The sequence below is a fragment of the Pteropus medius genome, unplaced genomic scaffold (assembly GCF_902729225.1).
Source record: "Pteropus medius unplaced genomic scaffold, Ma_sr-lr_union100, whole genome shotgun sequence".
Classification (NCBI taxonomy): domain Eukaryota; kingdom Metazoa; phylum Chordata; class Mammalia; order Chiroptera; family Pteropodidae; genus Pteropus; species Pteropus medius.
Window position 1 is genome coordinate 15,507,705 of NW_024349799.1, and position 16,984 is coordinate 15,524,688.

General features: G+C 35.7%; 1 protein-coding gene and 1 pseudogene across 1 annotated transcript in view; both read left to right on the plus strand.

Moving 5' to 3' along the window:
• RPA1 (replication protein A1) overlaps positions 1-16,984 on the plus strand; it is a 50,825-nt gene that overhangs the window by 4,856 nt on the left and 28,985 nt on the right. Inside the window, exons 2-4 of the mRNA XM_039886300.1 lie at positions 7,253-7,303; positions 8,271-8,349; positions 9,013-9,121. Of these exons, the coding sequence (XP_039742234.1) occupies positions 7,253-7,303; positions 8,271-8,349; positions 9,013-9,121 (239 nt within the window). The remainder of the gene's footprint in view (positions 1-7,252; positions 7,304-8,270; positions 8,350-9,012; positions 9,122-16,984) is intronic.
• LOC120621047 (adenosine deaminase domain-containing protein 1-like) lies at positions 848-7,245 on the plus strand (annotated as a pseudogene).

Sequence of the window (16,984 nt, forward strand, 5' to 3'; positions counted from 1 at the left end):
AATAAACAGGTGTTAAATTTTTCCAATGCATTTTCTGCATCTATTGAGATGATTGTGGTTTTTCTTTATGCTATTAATGTGGCAAATTATGCTGATTGATTTTGGATGTTGAGTAAACCTTGCCTTGAGATTTAGGTCATGACGTATTATATCCATTTTATATAGTGCTGGATTTTATTTGTTAATATTTTGTTGAGGATTTTTATATCTACATTTATTAGTGATAGATAGCTCTAGTTTTTCTTTCTTAGCATGTCTTTGTTTTTTTCTGTCAGTAAATCTAACATAAAATGAAGGTGTTCTCCATTTCCTGAAATAACTTAGGCAAAATTGGTATTTTTTAATCCCTAAATATTAGATAGAATTTTACGGTAAGTCCATTCAGACCTAGAGTTTTCTCTGTTGTTTCATAAAGTTGTTCCTAATATTCCCTTATTTACATAGGATTTATAGTGATGCCTTTTTCATTACTCATATTGAGAATATATGTCTTAGTTTTCTTGACCATAATAGCTAGAGATTTATCAGTTTTATTGATCTTTTTAAAGAGCCAGCTTTTGGTTCAGTTGTGTTTTCCTAGTGTTTATTTATTTTCCATTTTATTGATTTTTGCTCTTGTTATTTCCCTTCTACATACTTGGGTTTAGTTTATTTTTCTGGCTTTTTATGGTAGAAGTTTAGATAATTGATTTTGGACCTTTTCTCTAATATAAGCATATAAAGCTATAATTTTCCCTCTAAACATTGCTCTAGCTATGTACCACACACATTTAGATAGATTGTATTTTTATTTTCATTTATTTAATACTTTCTAATTTTTCTTGTAATTTCTTCAACAGATGAAGTTTGTTGTTTAAATTTCAAGTATTTAGAGGTTTTCTAGATACATTTTATTGATTTCTAGTTTAATTCCATGTCGTTAGATAAGATAGTATACTCTGTATAAATTCAGTCTTTTAACAGTTATTAAGACTTATTTTATTGTCTTGCATATACTGTCTTGTTGAAAATGTTCCCAGTGTACTAAAAAGAATGTATAGTCTGAAGTAATGGTGTCTACTGGCAAGCCCCTTGGCCTACAGTGGGCCTGCGGGGTCTAGCCAGGAAGGCCAATTTTGGTGAGAAAATGTATGCCAACAATGACTGATTTCAGAGCTTCTGGGTCCCTAGCTTTGCTCGGGTGCTGAAAAAGAACTTGCCAGTTAAGCCTTCAGTCCAGATGGTAACTACACCCATAGCACATTCCTCAGAGTTACAGTCTGTCAAATATGGCATCCAAGTTACACAAATGACAGGTAATTTTCCAGAACCATTGCTTTCCAAAGGTCTTTCATTTGTTTCATATCCTGTCCTTCCTCAAAAAAAATAAAAAAAATAAAAAACCACTAAGGACTTTAAATGAATTACAAACATGTTGAAATAAATTCTGTGTCAAGCCTTTTACTAGTTTGCATAAGTGAAGCGAATTCAGCTTGACCTTAAGGAAACAGTAATAACAGGTGATGTTATAGGACCATTTTTGCTTTTTGTGCTGTGATGGATGATATTTAATACAAGACTGGATTGGGACAAAATGAAAAGGTGACTAGATCCAATGCAGCACAATTAGCTCTTGATGAGCTTCTACAATTGTATGAACCTGAACCAAGAAATTTAGAATCGTCAGGTCCTTCTCTTATTCCTGCCGAACCTATTGCTTCACCAGAACCAGCATATGTTTTAAGAGTACATTATGCAGGGAGGGAGACACATACAGTGTGCAACAATTTTGCAGACTGTTAAAGAAATATTTAATCAACTTTTCAGTTTAATTTCTAGTCATTCAGAATATCTGAAATGTAACAATTCATTTGTATAATTGAAAGAGTTGGATGGCAGGAAGCTGTAGGCACAGGTGAATAGAGTTACAGCCAGTGCATTAAGCCAAATGGAAGAGTGTTGCCCAACACCTAAGCTGTTACAGCAAGGTTTTTCCTTAGGTACTTTTAGATACAATTTCTACTATTCTATAGCAAAAGTCCTGCTATGATGGAAAAAAATCAATATTTTGTACAAAATCATCTTCTAATTTATTCACTCTATTGTCAAATAGAATATCAACATTTACCTCTATATGAACCAGTTGCCTAAAGGATCAGCCCAGATTAAGTCATAGTTGTATCTTAATCCACATTCTATATCTGCATATGAAGCCAATGAAGAAGCGAGTCTCCGTGTGGCCATTGAAGGCAAAATTTCTGACTGCGCCCTGCAGATGTTGTTAGTAAACAGTATGTCCTCAAGTGACAAACTGACAAAATGGGAAGTGCTGGGTGTACCTGGAGCGTTACTGAGTCACTTTATAAAGGCAGTTTATATCAGCAGTATACTTGGTGATGGGAATTGCTGTGTTATTTCTTAGAGGTTTAAGAAAGGTTATAAAGCAACATGTTGATGATACACTCACTTCAAAATTGATATCTTGTTTGATTAAGAGACCTTAGATTAGTACTTTCTGCATATCTACTTCACACAAACTTGGAATATAGATTCTTCAGTCTGAATTGGGTGCCAAAAGGACATTTCTTTGGAGACTGCGGATGGTCTAAGTGAGAAGAACAATGAAAATTCCTCCGCTTAAAAGTAGTGTGTCAGTGGCAAGTCGGCTTTGTAAGGCTGCAATATTAAGTCGATTTAACCTGCTTGCCGGTGAAGCTAAGAAAGACAGTGGTACTTGAAGCTAGTTCATATGCAGCTGAGCATATGTCTGGATCCTATCAAGAAGCTAAAACTGTTGAAAGCCTACTTAGAGCAACATGGCTATGGCTTCTTGATTGTGAAATCTCCCTGTATAGAGCAATTTAGTGTGTGAATGGGGCAATCCATTGTCACATTAAAAATCTTTGATTTTTTGGTGTGTAAGAAAATTTTTTTAAAGAATTTGTTTTCTTCAATTGTTAGATGCTCTAATTAGGTCAGGTTGGTTGATAGTTAAGTTGGGGCAGTGTCTCTTAGATTGGATTGCTATTTGCTATAACAAAATACCATAGACTGGGTAGTGTAAATGACAAATTTCTTACAATTTTAGAAGCTGGGAAATCGAAAATGATGGTGCCAGCAGATTCACTTCCTGTGAGGGCTCTCTTCTTGGCTTTCAGCTGCCATTTCGTTGTGTGCTCTCATGACCGCTTCTTTGTGTGGGGAGTAGAGGAGAGAGCTCTGGTATCTCTTTTTCCTATAAGGGCACTAATCCCATTATGGGGGCTCTATCCTCAGGACCTCATATAAACCTATTACCTCCAAAGGTCCGACCTCCTAATCCCATCACACTCAGGGTTAGGATTTCAACATATGAACGGAGGTGGAGGAAACACAGTCCATAACACAATAGTACTCAAATGTTTTGATCTTAAAATGCCTTTACACTCAAAAATGGTTGAGCGCCCCCAACTCCCAAGAGCTTTTGTTTTTTGTGGGTTATATGTACCTTACTATATTTGAAATTATAACAGATCAATTTTTTAAAATATTCATTTAAAATAATAAACTCATCTGTTAACATAAATAACATGTTTTGTGAAAAATAGCTCTATATTTCAAGACAAATAGAAAAGTAACATTGTTTTACTTTTTTTTTCACAGTGCTTTAGTGTCTGGCTTCCAAAGATAAATGACAGCCAGATTTTAATATCTTCTGCATTCAGTATATATACTTATTGTTTTGGTTCAGGTATACAAAGGAAATCTGGCCTCACTCATATATGTAGTTGGAAAAGGAGCTGTATTTTAATAGAATTTTCAGGCTTTTTTCCTTTTTTTTTCCTGATACTGTGATATAAGGAATTTATGTTTTGTCTGGTTCCTGGCACAGAGCTCCTAAAGCCCTTGGAATTTCCTGAGTGATATGGCTTGGAGGAACATCTTTTGTTATTCATAATAAGCATTCTCAACCTTACTGAATGTATGTTAATGAGGTGACTCTTGGTGGACCTCAAGACTGCTTCCTATTGGGGCTGGTTGGCAGGGGAACCAAGCCTGTAATTAGAAGGTTGGAACTTTAAGCTCTATACCCACCCTGCCTCCCCTGCCCCCACTGAATTAATCAGCAGCAGCCAATGAATAATCAGTCATGCATTTATAATGAAGCCTTCTTAAAAATCCTAAACAGCAGGGTTTAGAGAGCTTCCAGGTTATGGACTCATTCACATGTCAGGAGGGTGGTACACCCCAAACTCCACAGGGACAATCTATGCTTGGGACCCTTCCAGACCTTGCTTGATGTACCTCTTCAGCTGTTCATTTATGTCTTTTATAATGAATCAGTAGAGTAAGTAAAATGTTTCCCTGAGTTCTAGGACCTTGAGGAAGGGGTTGTAGGAATCCCCAGTTTGTAACTAAATTGAACAGAAGTGTGGGTAACCTGGGACCCACTACTTGAGATTAGTGTCTGAAGTGGTTTAGGGACAGTCTTGTGGGACTGAGCCCTTAACCCGTGGGGGTCTATACTAACTCTGAGTAGTTAGTGTCAAAATTGAATTGACTTGTAGGACACCCAGTTGGTGACTACAGAGAATCGCTTCATGTAGAAAACCCATACATTTGATGTCATAAATGTTTAGAATAGAAAAACAGCATTCCTTTAATACTGCATCAAAACCTAAATGGTAGTTTCTTCAAAGTTAGTTGGAATATAGAATTGAGCTATCTTGCCTTTTGAATGGACCTTTTAGTTTGTATTATTTTGTAATGTTATGTATTGATCATTTGGAAAATATTGGTTTATTTCATTATTCAGATTCCAAATGTTAATATGTTTCATTCACAACAAAAATTCATGCTTATTAATATCACTGCTAATTTAATCAGAAAATGTCTAAGTATTGGGAAATTATAAAGCTTATGGTGGTGAATACAAATTTTCAAAACTTGGTTTTTACTAGAAATCTTATTGGCAACAAATACTATTAATTATTTTCCTCGAAAACAGGCACACTTTGTTTACTTTTGAGAAAACATCTAAATTCCCAAGTCTAAATAACTATAGTTTATCATTTGCCCTTGCATGTAAAAATGATGTTCCGTGAAGAAAATGGTAATTCATCTCACACAAACAGTTGCACAAGGGCTTTTCCTCAGGATGACAACCATACTTTAGTTTTGTAGCAGTACTTTTTGCATACTTCTGTATTGTTACATAGAATATTACTTTTTTTAACTCGAGTTAAGATTTAATGTAATAGATCATTTTCACTGCTTCATCAAGGGCATTCTTTAGTGAACCTCCCTACTCCCCCATGAGTTCAAGGCAGAAGAATACAATGACTACTGGTATAGTAACTGCTAAAGCACCAGTAGTTTAGTTTTACCTACCACTGCTTTGCATCATCAGTACAAATGTCAACACAGCTGTTCCAGAATAAACCATGAGTTTCAGAAAGTAATTCAGAACTTTGAATAGTTCAATACTATTTGTGTGTGTTGTCACACATGAAAGATCTTAATAGACGATTAGTTGGTGATTAGTTGGTGCTGATACCAGATGAATACAAGCAAAACGGCCAGTCAAGCCATATCTATAGATTCATCCATTTGTAAGGCAAACTTAGAATTCTGCAGAAGAGATATAATGTATCTTGTTCTTTAATTCAACAAGTTGCTCTATCATTTGAAAGTGGCGCTGCTGCGATTTCTTTTACTGACTTTTCACCCAGCCCAAATTCATCAGCATTAATAGTATAAGGTTTTCAGTGTTAAATAGTATAAGATTTTATTAGTCTTTCAGTCAATTTTTCATTGTATTGAGTGAATGAGAATAAGAAGGGCAGTGTCTTATTTATTATGAAGAAAACTAGTTTTGAATTTGCGGATGCCCTGAAAAGGTCTTGGGTTCTTGTGTTATAATTTGAGAACTGCTTCAAGGTTGTAGCATATATCTTTAACTTATTATGTCTGCTTTCATATAATATTTTATCTAGTAATTTTTGACTAGTTGCTAGACATTATGAATATTACATTATTCAGTGTCTATGTTTATTTTTTTAAAGAATATTGAGTTCTGGTAGACTATCTACTTGCAGATTAGTTGATACCTTTGAGACTGGAATGGGTCTAGAGTAGTATTTACTTTGGGTCTAGTTCTAAATCATGGCCTTTTCTGGCGTTTCTAATGAATGCACCATGTTTTTATTGAGTTCACGCTGACTAGTTGGAACACAAATGTAATTATAGCTTGTGTGAGCTCCAGTGATTTTTTTAGCGTATAGCTTTCTTACTTACTCTTTGTCTGGCCTAGTGCAGTCTCATTTTGTATGTGCACAACTTAGAATTCAGCCAGAGACTCAGGGGAACCCCTATGTAGGTTATTGAAGCTTCTCTCTGTTGCTCTCTCCTCTCTGGTACTCTGCATCCATGAAATCCAGCTAACTCATCTCTCTGAATCCTGATCTGTGCTCAACAGGACTGCCGTGTTCTTGGATTCCCTGGCCTACACTATGGCCCAGAAAGTGCCGAAAGCCACAACTATTGTAGTGCTCACCTCAATCGTCTCCCTTCTTTCAGGGATCACAGTCTTGCTATTCCTGTTATCTGGTATTCGAAAAGTTTATATATTTTTGTCCAGTTTTTTAGTTATTGTTGGAATTGCTAGTCTGGTATTATTTATTTGAGCATGAGCAGAAGCAGATGTCAGACAGCCAGTTTTAACTAACAGTCTTAGTTTTTTTGATGGTTACTTTTGCGTGATGACTTTTTAAAAACAAACTAAAAACCTGATTGATAGTTATTCAATTTTTCTTTAGAAACGTTTTATAATTGCTAATAGTCATAAGATTTAAAATTCAAAAGATACAAAGGAGGATGTAGTGCAAAGTCTGTTGCTCACATATATCCCCTACTCAACCAGTTCCTCTCACAATAGGCAACCGGTATTATATAAACAACATCTTCTGAAGTCTTCACAATATTCTGTAAGGATTTGCCATACTTATTTATCTAATTCCCTATTAATGGGTACTATAGGGGAATTATTGTGCTATTATGTATATGAGTGAGTATATATATGATGTCCTTGTTGGTAAACATGAATCTCACTTTTATGATTTTATAATTTACACAGAGTGATAAAACTTAAACTATATTTTAAAATGATAAGGTCCAAAAAGGTTCTTTTCACAATATTATCTATAGTTTATTCCAAATACTAAACTGTAAAAATGTCATATTTTAATCATGATTTAAGTACATATTTCACAGTAATCTATTTTTACTCTTTTAGGCCATAATGCAACAGGGAGATACATCCATAAAACCCATCCTCCAAGTTATTGTAAGTATCTAATATATTTTATATCAAGCAGTTTTTAAACCTATATGTAATTATAAATTACATTTGTCGAAGGACATAAAGATTTGTTCACTTTAGGAAATTCTCTCTATCATCACAAAAAAATAAGTCAGTCCATGATGTAACTCTGAGAAAGGAACCAGACTTTTTAAAAAATATATTGGGTTAGCCAGAGGTAGACCTTTGGAGGTTCAGACTTAAGACTTTGCCTCTCTGTTGTTTCTACAATTAATGAATGCTGTAGTGCTACACATCATTACAACTGTTTCCTTACTTGTCTTCCTGCCCTGAGGTTTGTCTTGCTCAAATCTGCCTTACAGACGGTCTCCAGAGAGACCTACCCTAAAATGAACTTGTCTGCTTAAAATTCTACATTAACTCTATTATTTAAAGGGTTCTGGAGCTGCCAGTCATCTTAAGGCTTATTTCACCCTAAGGCTCTGTTTACATATTCCACTTAAAGCTGCCTGTGATTTCCTTCAAGTTGAGATAAATTTCTCAGCTCTGCCCCCATGTCATTATGTGCATACTTCTCTTACATCTCTGCCTCCATCTCTACCCTAATTGTAAGCCCTTCAGGGCAAGGATTTTTTGTACTTTTAGCATGTTTCCTACACAATACCTTGCATGTATTAGATACTTTGTTATATATTTTTTAAGAATTGATTTTCAACCAAATTCAAGTTAGGGGAGAGAGAACACAAGAATACTGGCAATTCATGTTATTCTCATCTATATTGTGTTTCATAATGTTAGTGGAGAAAGGTTGGTGGGAGAATCATCAAATCTAATTTTCTGTTATTTGGATTTAGGTGTCAAGAGAGAGAATGGGCACGCAGTTCATTTTGTGTTGAACTAAATGGCAAGCCCACTCTCCTGCCACTTAGGTTTACTTATCCCTGGGGACTGGGCAGACCATCTGGCTAATGATTCAAGTTTTCTATTCTAGAACATCCGTCCCATTACTACAGGGAATAGTCCACCCCGTTATCGACTGCTTATGAGTGATGGGTTGAACACCCTATCCTGTAAGTATGATGTATAAATCTAAGAGTTTGTATTTAAATAATAAAAACACACTTAACATTTCGATTGCAGTAATTTTGGGCATTCCGAAAGTCTGCATTTGCTTGGCTATGCAGTTCATTCAGACAGAATTGCAACTGGCAGAGAGCGTTCTAACAATAGACTGGATCTAGTGGAAAGCTGCCACTTGGCTTAATTAATTTTCTCTAACTAGTGTTCTATGTTTTCTTTGATTAACTTCCCTCAGGATGATATTGACATTTAGTGAATATGATGGGTTAGCTGTGCTATACTTGCCTTTATGGGGTTTTATTTCTGTGTTGGAAATTTTACAAGGGAGAAAGGAGAGAATTTGCAGAATATGTGCTTGCTATCTCTAGTCACAATGTGAAGGACCTAGAAAGGATTTTTTAGTCTTTTTCGTGAAACCTGAATGACAGAAAAAATGATCTTGGGCACTTTAAGAAATACATACATTTTAGAGTAGCAGCAGATGTTTAATTAATGCACAGCAAATTATACTATTTTTCACTATGCAGTCTGACTAGTTTTAATTTCAGGAACGTATTTAAGGCATTATTTTTCTTTGCTAGTACAGGTGTGATCAGCTTTTAGATAGTTATTACTGAAATGTTTTGGAGACTGAAATAATCCCTGCTTTTCAGCTTTCATGTTGGCAACACAGTTGAACACTCTTGTTGAAGACGAACAATTGTCTAGCAACTGTATTTGCCAGATTAACCGATTTATTGTTAACACACTGAAAGATGGAAGGTATGTAGTGGTTTTTTTGTTTGTTTGTTTGTTTTATTGTGTTGTGGAATGGGAGCTAATTTTTGAACAGTTCATTGGATGCCAGAATTCAATTGGGAATCTAAAAGGCAATGATGAACTCTCAGCTAAGAATATACAGCTATTGAATTCTGAATTCAGGTAACTAAAACATGGCACCAATGGGAGAGAAGTATAGAAATAAATTGGAAATTTCAGAGCAAGGGATTAAAGCAGAATGCAGAACTCTTCTTATTTCTAATCTCTTCAGAAGCGCTGTTTTTAGAATCTTCTCTCAAAGTATCTTAATAAAAAGGGGTTACTTATTAGAAAAGATATAATTAATTATGTAATACTGCTCTTTTTTTACTGTAATACTGTAATACTGCATTCTTGAATCTTTCATAGTAAATACTTTTTCCAGCCAACATAAAGAATGTTGAATAACTACAGACGCTACATGCTAGAGATAAAATGGTGAACAGAACTGTTATTCACTCATGGGTAACCATTGCTAAAATACAGCTCTTTTGTTGGGAAGCAGCTTTACATTCTCAAGTTTTAAATTTTCAGTTGCAAAATACAATCGAAACATGAGAAGCCAATATGGCAAGCATTCCTATCTTAATAAGGGTATATCGATGTATGTTACATTATTATCTTACATTTCCAAATAACTTTTTTGACTTATATTTGTTCGATATCTTTATTCTTCTTCTAACCTGTATGTTATTAATTTTAGATGTCTTTTATAAACAGCATATAGTTTTAAAATTCAATTTGATATTTAATTAATGATTTTATTCTGCTTAATTTATTATTGATTTTTTTCCCCCCTAAATTTTGTGTTTATACTGTGTTCTTGCTTTCCTTTTTTTCTCTTTTCCTGCCTTGGCTTGATTTTCTTAGATCTCTTTTTTTTTCTTCTACTGATTTGGAAATTTTATAGATTCTATTTGTGTTTTCTTTGTGGTTATTCTTACCTTAAAAAAAAAAATCCATATTTGAGTTAACAAATAATCCAAAATACATCAGTATTTTTACCATCCTCCCAAATAAAGTGAAGATCTTAAAATGATCTAGCTAATGTTCAGTGTTTTAGTTCAACTTTATTTTTAGTCCCTCCGATTGGTATATTCTCTTACATTATCAGTGCTTATTTATATTCACCCATAGTTTATTAGCTCACCTTTACCTCTTTTATCACACTCCTTCCTTTTTAGTTCAGTTTTCATTTTTCTGAAGAACATCTTTGAGCAGCTCATCTATGAAGAGCTTGCGAATGGTGAAAATTTCTATCACCCAAAAATATCTATACTTGACTCTCAGTTAAAGTAGTTTAACTGGGTATAGAAGTTAGGTTAACAGTTATTTATTTCTCTATATCATATACTAGTATTTTCATCCTGATAGAATTTCGTGTTTTTGTTATTACATTTTGTAAAACAACTTTTATTATATAAGTAATATATACGTAAGTTACAAAACTCACAAAACAGAGAAATAACTGTAATCTCACTGCCTAGAAACAACTATTATTAACATTTTGTTTTCTGTACTTCCAGGTTTTTCTGTGAATATAAATAATTACGAATATATAATAAATGGCTATGTTAGTGGTTTATCATACTAATTATTATTTTAGAGTGTACTCTTTCTACTTAGTAAAAAAAAAGTAGAACAGTATGCTGTGTTACACCAGGAGCAGCCTCATACATCTTGTGTGTACTGCATCTCTTGATTGCATCATTTTCTCGTATGCTTGACATTGTATCTCGTGTTGTTTTATTCATCATGACCCTTGAATGTACAAAATCCACTGCTCATGTTGCCAGGTAGAGGCTACATCGAATGATTGACCTGGAAATGAAATTAAAAGTGATTAAGGACTACGAAGGTAGAAAATCAGTGATGTTTAATGCTCACCAGTCATGCAAGTCCCATTCCACCATAGCTACAATCTTGAGGAACAAGAACAAAGCAATGGAAGCTGTTAAAGGATCCGCGTCATTAAAGGCAATGAAACTACTACAAATTTGAGAAGGGCCTATATGGAGAAACTTCTAATGACCTGGATTGAAGAACAGACACAGAAGTGTATACCTCTCAGCACCATGACAATCAGCCAAAGCAAAAAGTTTGTGATGTTGAAAGAAAAGGCTAGGCCTGACTACAGTATTGAATTTACTGTTACCACTGGGTGGTTTAAGTAATTCAAGAATCATTATTCATTACATAATGTGAATGTGAGTAATAAGTCTACAAGTGCTGATGTGAAGGCAGCCGAAGGATTTTTGGAAACTCAAGCTGATTATGGAGGAAAATTACTTAACAGAGCAAATATTCAGTACAGATAAAACCTTATTCTGGAAACATGCCTGAAAGGACACTCGGCCATAAGGAGGCCAAGTCAATACCAGCTAGATTTCAAGGTTTTTAAGGATAGGGTAACAATCTTGCTTATAGGCAGTATTGCAGGCTACAAATTGAAACCCTTTGTCATCTGGGGCAGTGAGAACCCCAGGGCTTTTGAGCATGTCAATAAGCACACCTGCCAGTATACTACAGAAGCAAGAAGCCATGGATGACCCAGCCTCTCTTCTAAGATGTCCTCATGAATTACTTCCCAGCAAAATCAAGAATTGTTTGGAGAATAATGTACCTTTCAAGATTTTGCTTTTTGTTGACAGTGCTTCCAAGTATGCTCTTTTTATTGGTGGTCTTTATCCCAATATCAAAGTGGTGTTTTTACCTCCAAATTCTACCTTTTTAATCCATCCAGTGGCTCAAGGAGTTATAGCAGCTTTTAAGGCCTACTACCTGATGTCCTTTGCCCAGGAAATCCCTGAGAAAACACTAATGCAGTTCTGGAAGGAAAGATTACAACATCTTATGACTGCATCAAAAATCTTGCTTGGACTTAGGATGATATCACCAAGGAGTGTACAAATGACATCTGGAAGAAGACACTGAAGAGGTTCATCCATGACTTCAAAGAATTTGCCAAGGATGAAGAGGTTGCAAGAATTAACAAGACCGTGGTTAAGATGGCAAAGAACTTTAACCTGGGTATGGGTGAGAATGACATTGAGGAGCTCCTAGAGGTGGTTCCTGAGGAATCAACTAATGAAGAGTTGTCGGAACTAGAATAGGAACACTTAGCTGAAGAAGAGGCAAGGGAAAGGAAACTTTAGGAGAAGAAAAAAAAAAAGAAGACCCTCCAAGAAAATTCACAGTGAAGGGTTAGCAGAAGCTTTTGCAGACTTCGAAAAGCTCTTTAAAAAGTTAGAAAACATGGATTCCAACACGAAAGGTTTTCATTAATAGAGCTGAATGTTCATGGTGCATTATCTGCTTATAGGCAAATAATCTGTGATGAAAAAAGAAGCAAACTGAGCAAACCACCATGGGCATATTTCTGAAAAGAGTGACACCTCCTCTAGAAGAGCCTCAGGCAGGTCCTTCAGGAGGTATTCCAGAAGAAGGCATTGTTTTCCTAGGAGATGACAGCACCATACATGTCATTGCCCCTGAAGACCTCCCAGTGGGACAAGATTTGGAGGTGGAATACAGTGATACTGATGACCCTGACCCTGTGTCGGCCTAGGCTAATGTATGTGTTTGTGTCTTAGTTTTTTAACAAAAAGTTTAAAAGTAAAAAAATAAATAATTTTTAAAATAGAAAAAAGCTTATGGAATAAGGGTATAAAGAAAGAAGATATTTTTATACAGCTATTTATATGCAGAGTGTTACTACAAAATTGAGTTGAAAAGTTAAAAAAATTAAAATGTTTATAAACTAAAAAAGTTCCAGTAAGCTAAGGTTAATTTATGCATGAAGAAAATAAAAATTTTTTAATACATTTAGTGTAGCCTAAGTGTATAGTAGTTATAGTCTGCAATAGTGCACAGTAATGTCCTGAGCTTTCACATTCACTCACCACTTGCTTACTAACTCAATAAGCACCCTCCTTTCCCCGACTCTCCTCAACAGAGCAACTTCCAGACCTGCAAGCTCCATTCATGTAAGTGCCCTATATAAGTGTGCCGTTTTTATTTTTTAAACTGTATTTTTACTGTACCTTTTCTGTGTTCAAATAAACAAATACTATTGTGTTAAAATTGCCTACTGTATTCAGTACAGTAAGTAACATGCTGTATAGATTCGTAGCCTAGGAGCAATAGGCTATGCCATATAGCCTAAGTGCATAGTAGGCTATATACTATCTAGGTTTGTGTAAGCGCACTTTGATGTTTGCACAACAATGAAATCACCTAACAACGCATTTCTCAAAATGTACCCTATAGATAAGTGACATATGACTGTGCTATTCTTGCTCTGTTCCTTCCTGAATAATTCAATGCAAAAGCCATTAGGTAGGGCCAAGCAAAGTCGATATCTACAGGGGAGGGGTGGCGACCAGGTGTCAGAGCCTAAACAAGATGAGGAGGGTATCTTTGTGGGCTGGCACAGGGTGTTGGAGCATAAGTAGGCAAGGAGAACATGCATGGAGAGAAGATGGCTGCAGCCCAGTATGGGTTGTCAGAGTCTGAGTACGGTGAAGCAAGAGTCTGAATGGCTGTTGGATCTTGAGCAAGTGAAGAGGGCATCTGTGGGTGTGGGAGTGGAGAGACAGCAACAGATTGATGGAGACTGAATTGGGCGAGGCGGGAGTCCAAGCAGGATAAAGAAGATGTCTGTGCAGGGAGTGGCAACAGCCCAGCATAAGATGTTAACTGAAGTCGAGGAGAGGAGGGTGCTTATTTGTAATTGGGTGCTTGTTTGTATTCCAATATAGCTAGGTATTGGAACATGAGCATTGTGAGGAAGGTGTCCATGGGTACAGCATTGGGGGTAGCAACAGGAGATTGGTAACATATAGGGGGAATAGGTAGGTAGGTAGGTAGAAAGAGATAAAAATGTATATGTGTATACATATATTATATGTATGCATGTTCCCTAGATCTGTCTTTGGAGGGCTTTGGAGCAGCAGTACTCCCATAGCTAAGAGCCCACTTAGCACCGAGATCATGGTTTCCGAATGCTGTTTTATACTGAAAGGGTTCTCGGAAGGTGGTTTATTACAGGGTTGGAAATTACAGGATGAGCTTGGGATATAGAATATATTATTGTGCCAGAAAATAATGAGGTATTCAAGGGGAAATGGGACCATGACAGAAGGACAGAGAAGCTGGCTCACGGGGACTTAGACTGTGCATGTCCCTGTGCAAATCTAGGACAATTTAAAAATCAAAATAAGTATTAACAGATTACAGCCTGTTGAATCAAATAGGAATTCATAAGTCCACATTGAATAAATGAATGGGGGAAACAGAAAGCTTTTCTAACAATAAAATACCATCTAACAAATATAGAAGGAATAATAGAATTAGAATATCACCATTTGGCAAACAGGAAGAATTCATGCAAGAAACAGTAAGCTTCCTGTGGCTGCTGTGACAAATTACCACCAACTTGACAGCTTAAAACAACAGAAATTTATTCTCAAGGTCAGAAGTTGAAATCAGTCTCACTGGGTTGAAATCAGTGTTGGTGGGGCTGCGCACCCTCTGGAAGCTCTGTCAGAGAATCCATTTTTCTAGCTTCTGGTGGTTGCTGGCATTCCTTGGTTTATGGCTGCTGCATCACCCCAATCTCAGCTTCTGTGGTCATATTACCTCCTTTTTTTGTCTGTCAAGTCTGCTTCTGCCTCCCTCATAAGGATACATGTGATTGCTTTTAGTGTCCATTGGATAATCCAGGATCATCTCGCCATGCCAATCATTATATCTGTAAAGTTCAACTTATATCTGTAAAGTTCCTTTTTGCCATATAAGTAACATCACAAGTTCCAGAGATTAGGAGATGACTATCTTTTAGGTGGTCATTCAGCCTACCACAGATGCTGAAACAATGGGTGAAAGTTTAATGAGGAACAAATTATATACAAGGTCACAGTACCTCTCCACAGCATAATTATGAATTGTAAAAGGAAAAGAGGCAACTTTACAGTGGAGAAACCTGGCAAGATGGCACTTTATTCCAATGATTAACATTACCAGTAATAGGGCATATAGGAATTGCATATTACCTGATAGGATGCAATGAGAAAAACACAGCATCACTATTATATTCTTGCCAAAGATGCATAATCTGTATCAAATCGAGGAAGCCACAGGTAAATCAAGGGACATGGTACAGAATAACTGGCCTCTTGATCTTCAAAATTCAAGCATGAAAATAAAAGATGGAGGAACTTCCATGTTGAAGGAGTCTAAAGAGATGTTAATTAAATATAACAAGTGACTCTGGACTTGATCCTTTTGCTTTTAAGGACATCATCGAGACAATTGATGAAACTTGAATAGATGGAAGAATTCTTTGAAGTTCGATAAATTAATCAGTGTGTGCCTCGATGTCAGTTGCTTTTTTTCTTCTGGTACGTGATAATGCCCTTTCAGTCTGCAGATTCGTTTCTTTCTTTTTGATGAAATTTGTGTTATTCCTTAATGCTGTTTTCTGTTTCATTTGCATTCTAGTTTTTATTTATGTCATGGATAACTTTGTCCTCCATGAATGTTTTAAGTTCACTTTAGTTTTTTTCCCTACAGCATGCATTGGATAACCTCAAGATTTTCCAACATAATAGTAATTCATTTTTAGCTTTCTCTATTCAGTTCCTTGATATTTATAATTTAAATATTAGGCATGTAATGATATTACTTTTGTTCTGCTTTTTTTTCCTTAACTTTTCAAGCTCCCCTTTTCCCCCAATCTCTTATCTCAACTTTTGACTTTTATTGATCTTATTTTATAAACTTCTCTTGGGAATTATTATTCCCTTTCTTGGCATTCTAGACTGAATTTTTTAATTGTCTCTGCCTCCTCTGTTCTTTTCGTTTTTATACATCGTAATGTGTTGCATTGTTGCTGTGTCTTTTTTTTTTTTATGCTATTCATGGTTAATGTGGACACTTCTGTCCGGACTTCATACTTGCTCTGACATGGTCTAGGCTAGGTACATCTTGCCAACCTTCCCACTTGGGACCTGTTATCTCCCACTCCAGGCTACCTTTGAGTGCTTGAGTATGCTTTCTGTTTACTTTTCTGGTCCTCTAGGGCACGATTGTGCGAGAAGTTGGAGAACTTTTCTGGGGTTGAATATAAAAACTCAGGCTTCATTCTCCAGTCAGGGATAGAATTCCACTCCCATGGGCATATCTTATTCTACCACTTCAGCATGTATTCTTTCCTACCTCTCCTGGGAACCTGTGTGCATACATCCAAGTTTATTTACTCCTTACCTTTGATAGTCATTTAGGTTTATTCTAGGTGGGGCTTTAGCAGTCATCCTTGTACATTACATGCTAATGCTATTATTTCTGAGTACATTACTAGAATTAGTATTGTGGGGCCAAAGAACATCTATTGTAGAAAGTATACCAATTAATATACTCATGAATATTGTGTAAGAGTACCGATTTCTTAATAGGCAAATTCGTAGACACAGAAGTTACATTAGTGTTTCCCAGGGGCAGGGAATGGAGAGTAACTGCCATTGAGCACAGAGTTTCTTTTCAGGATGATAAAAATGTTCCGAAGTTAAGTAGTGGTGATGCTTCTACAATCGAATATACTAAAAACCACTGAATTAGACTTTTAAAAGGTGAATTTTATCATGTGCAAATATCTTAAAAACTTATTAAAAATACCTATTTCTCCGTAACCTTCTACATAATGTGTATTACTAATTTAAAAAAATAATTGCTAATCTTTTTTTAAATTTAAATTTCCCTATTAATGAGATCAAGTATCTTTTCATATATTTATTGCCTATTTGTAGCTCCTCTCTGGATAGCTTTTTT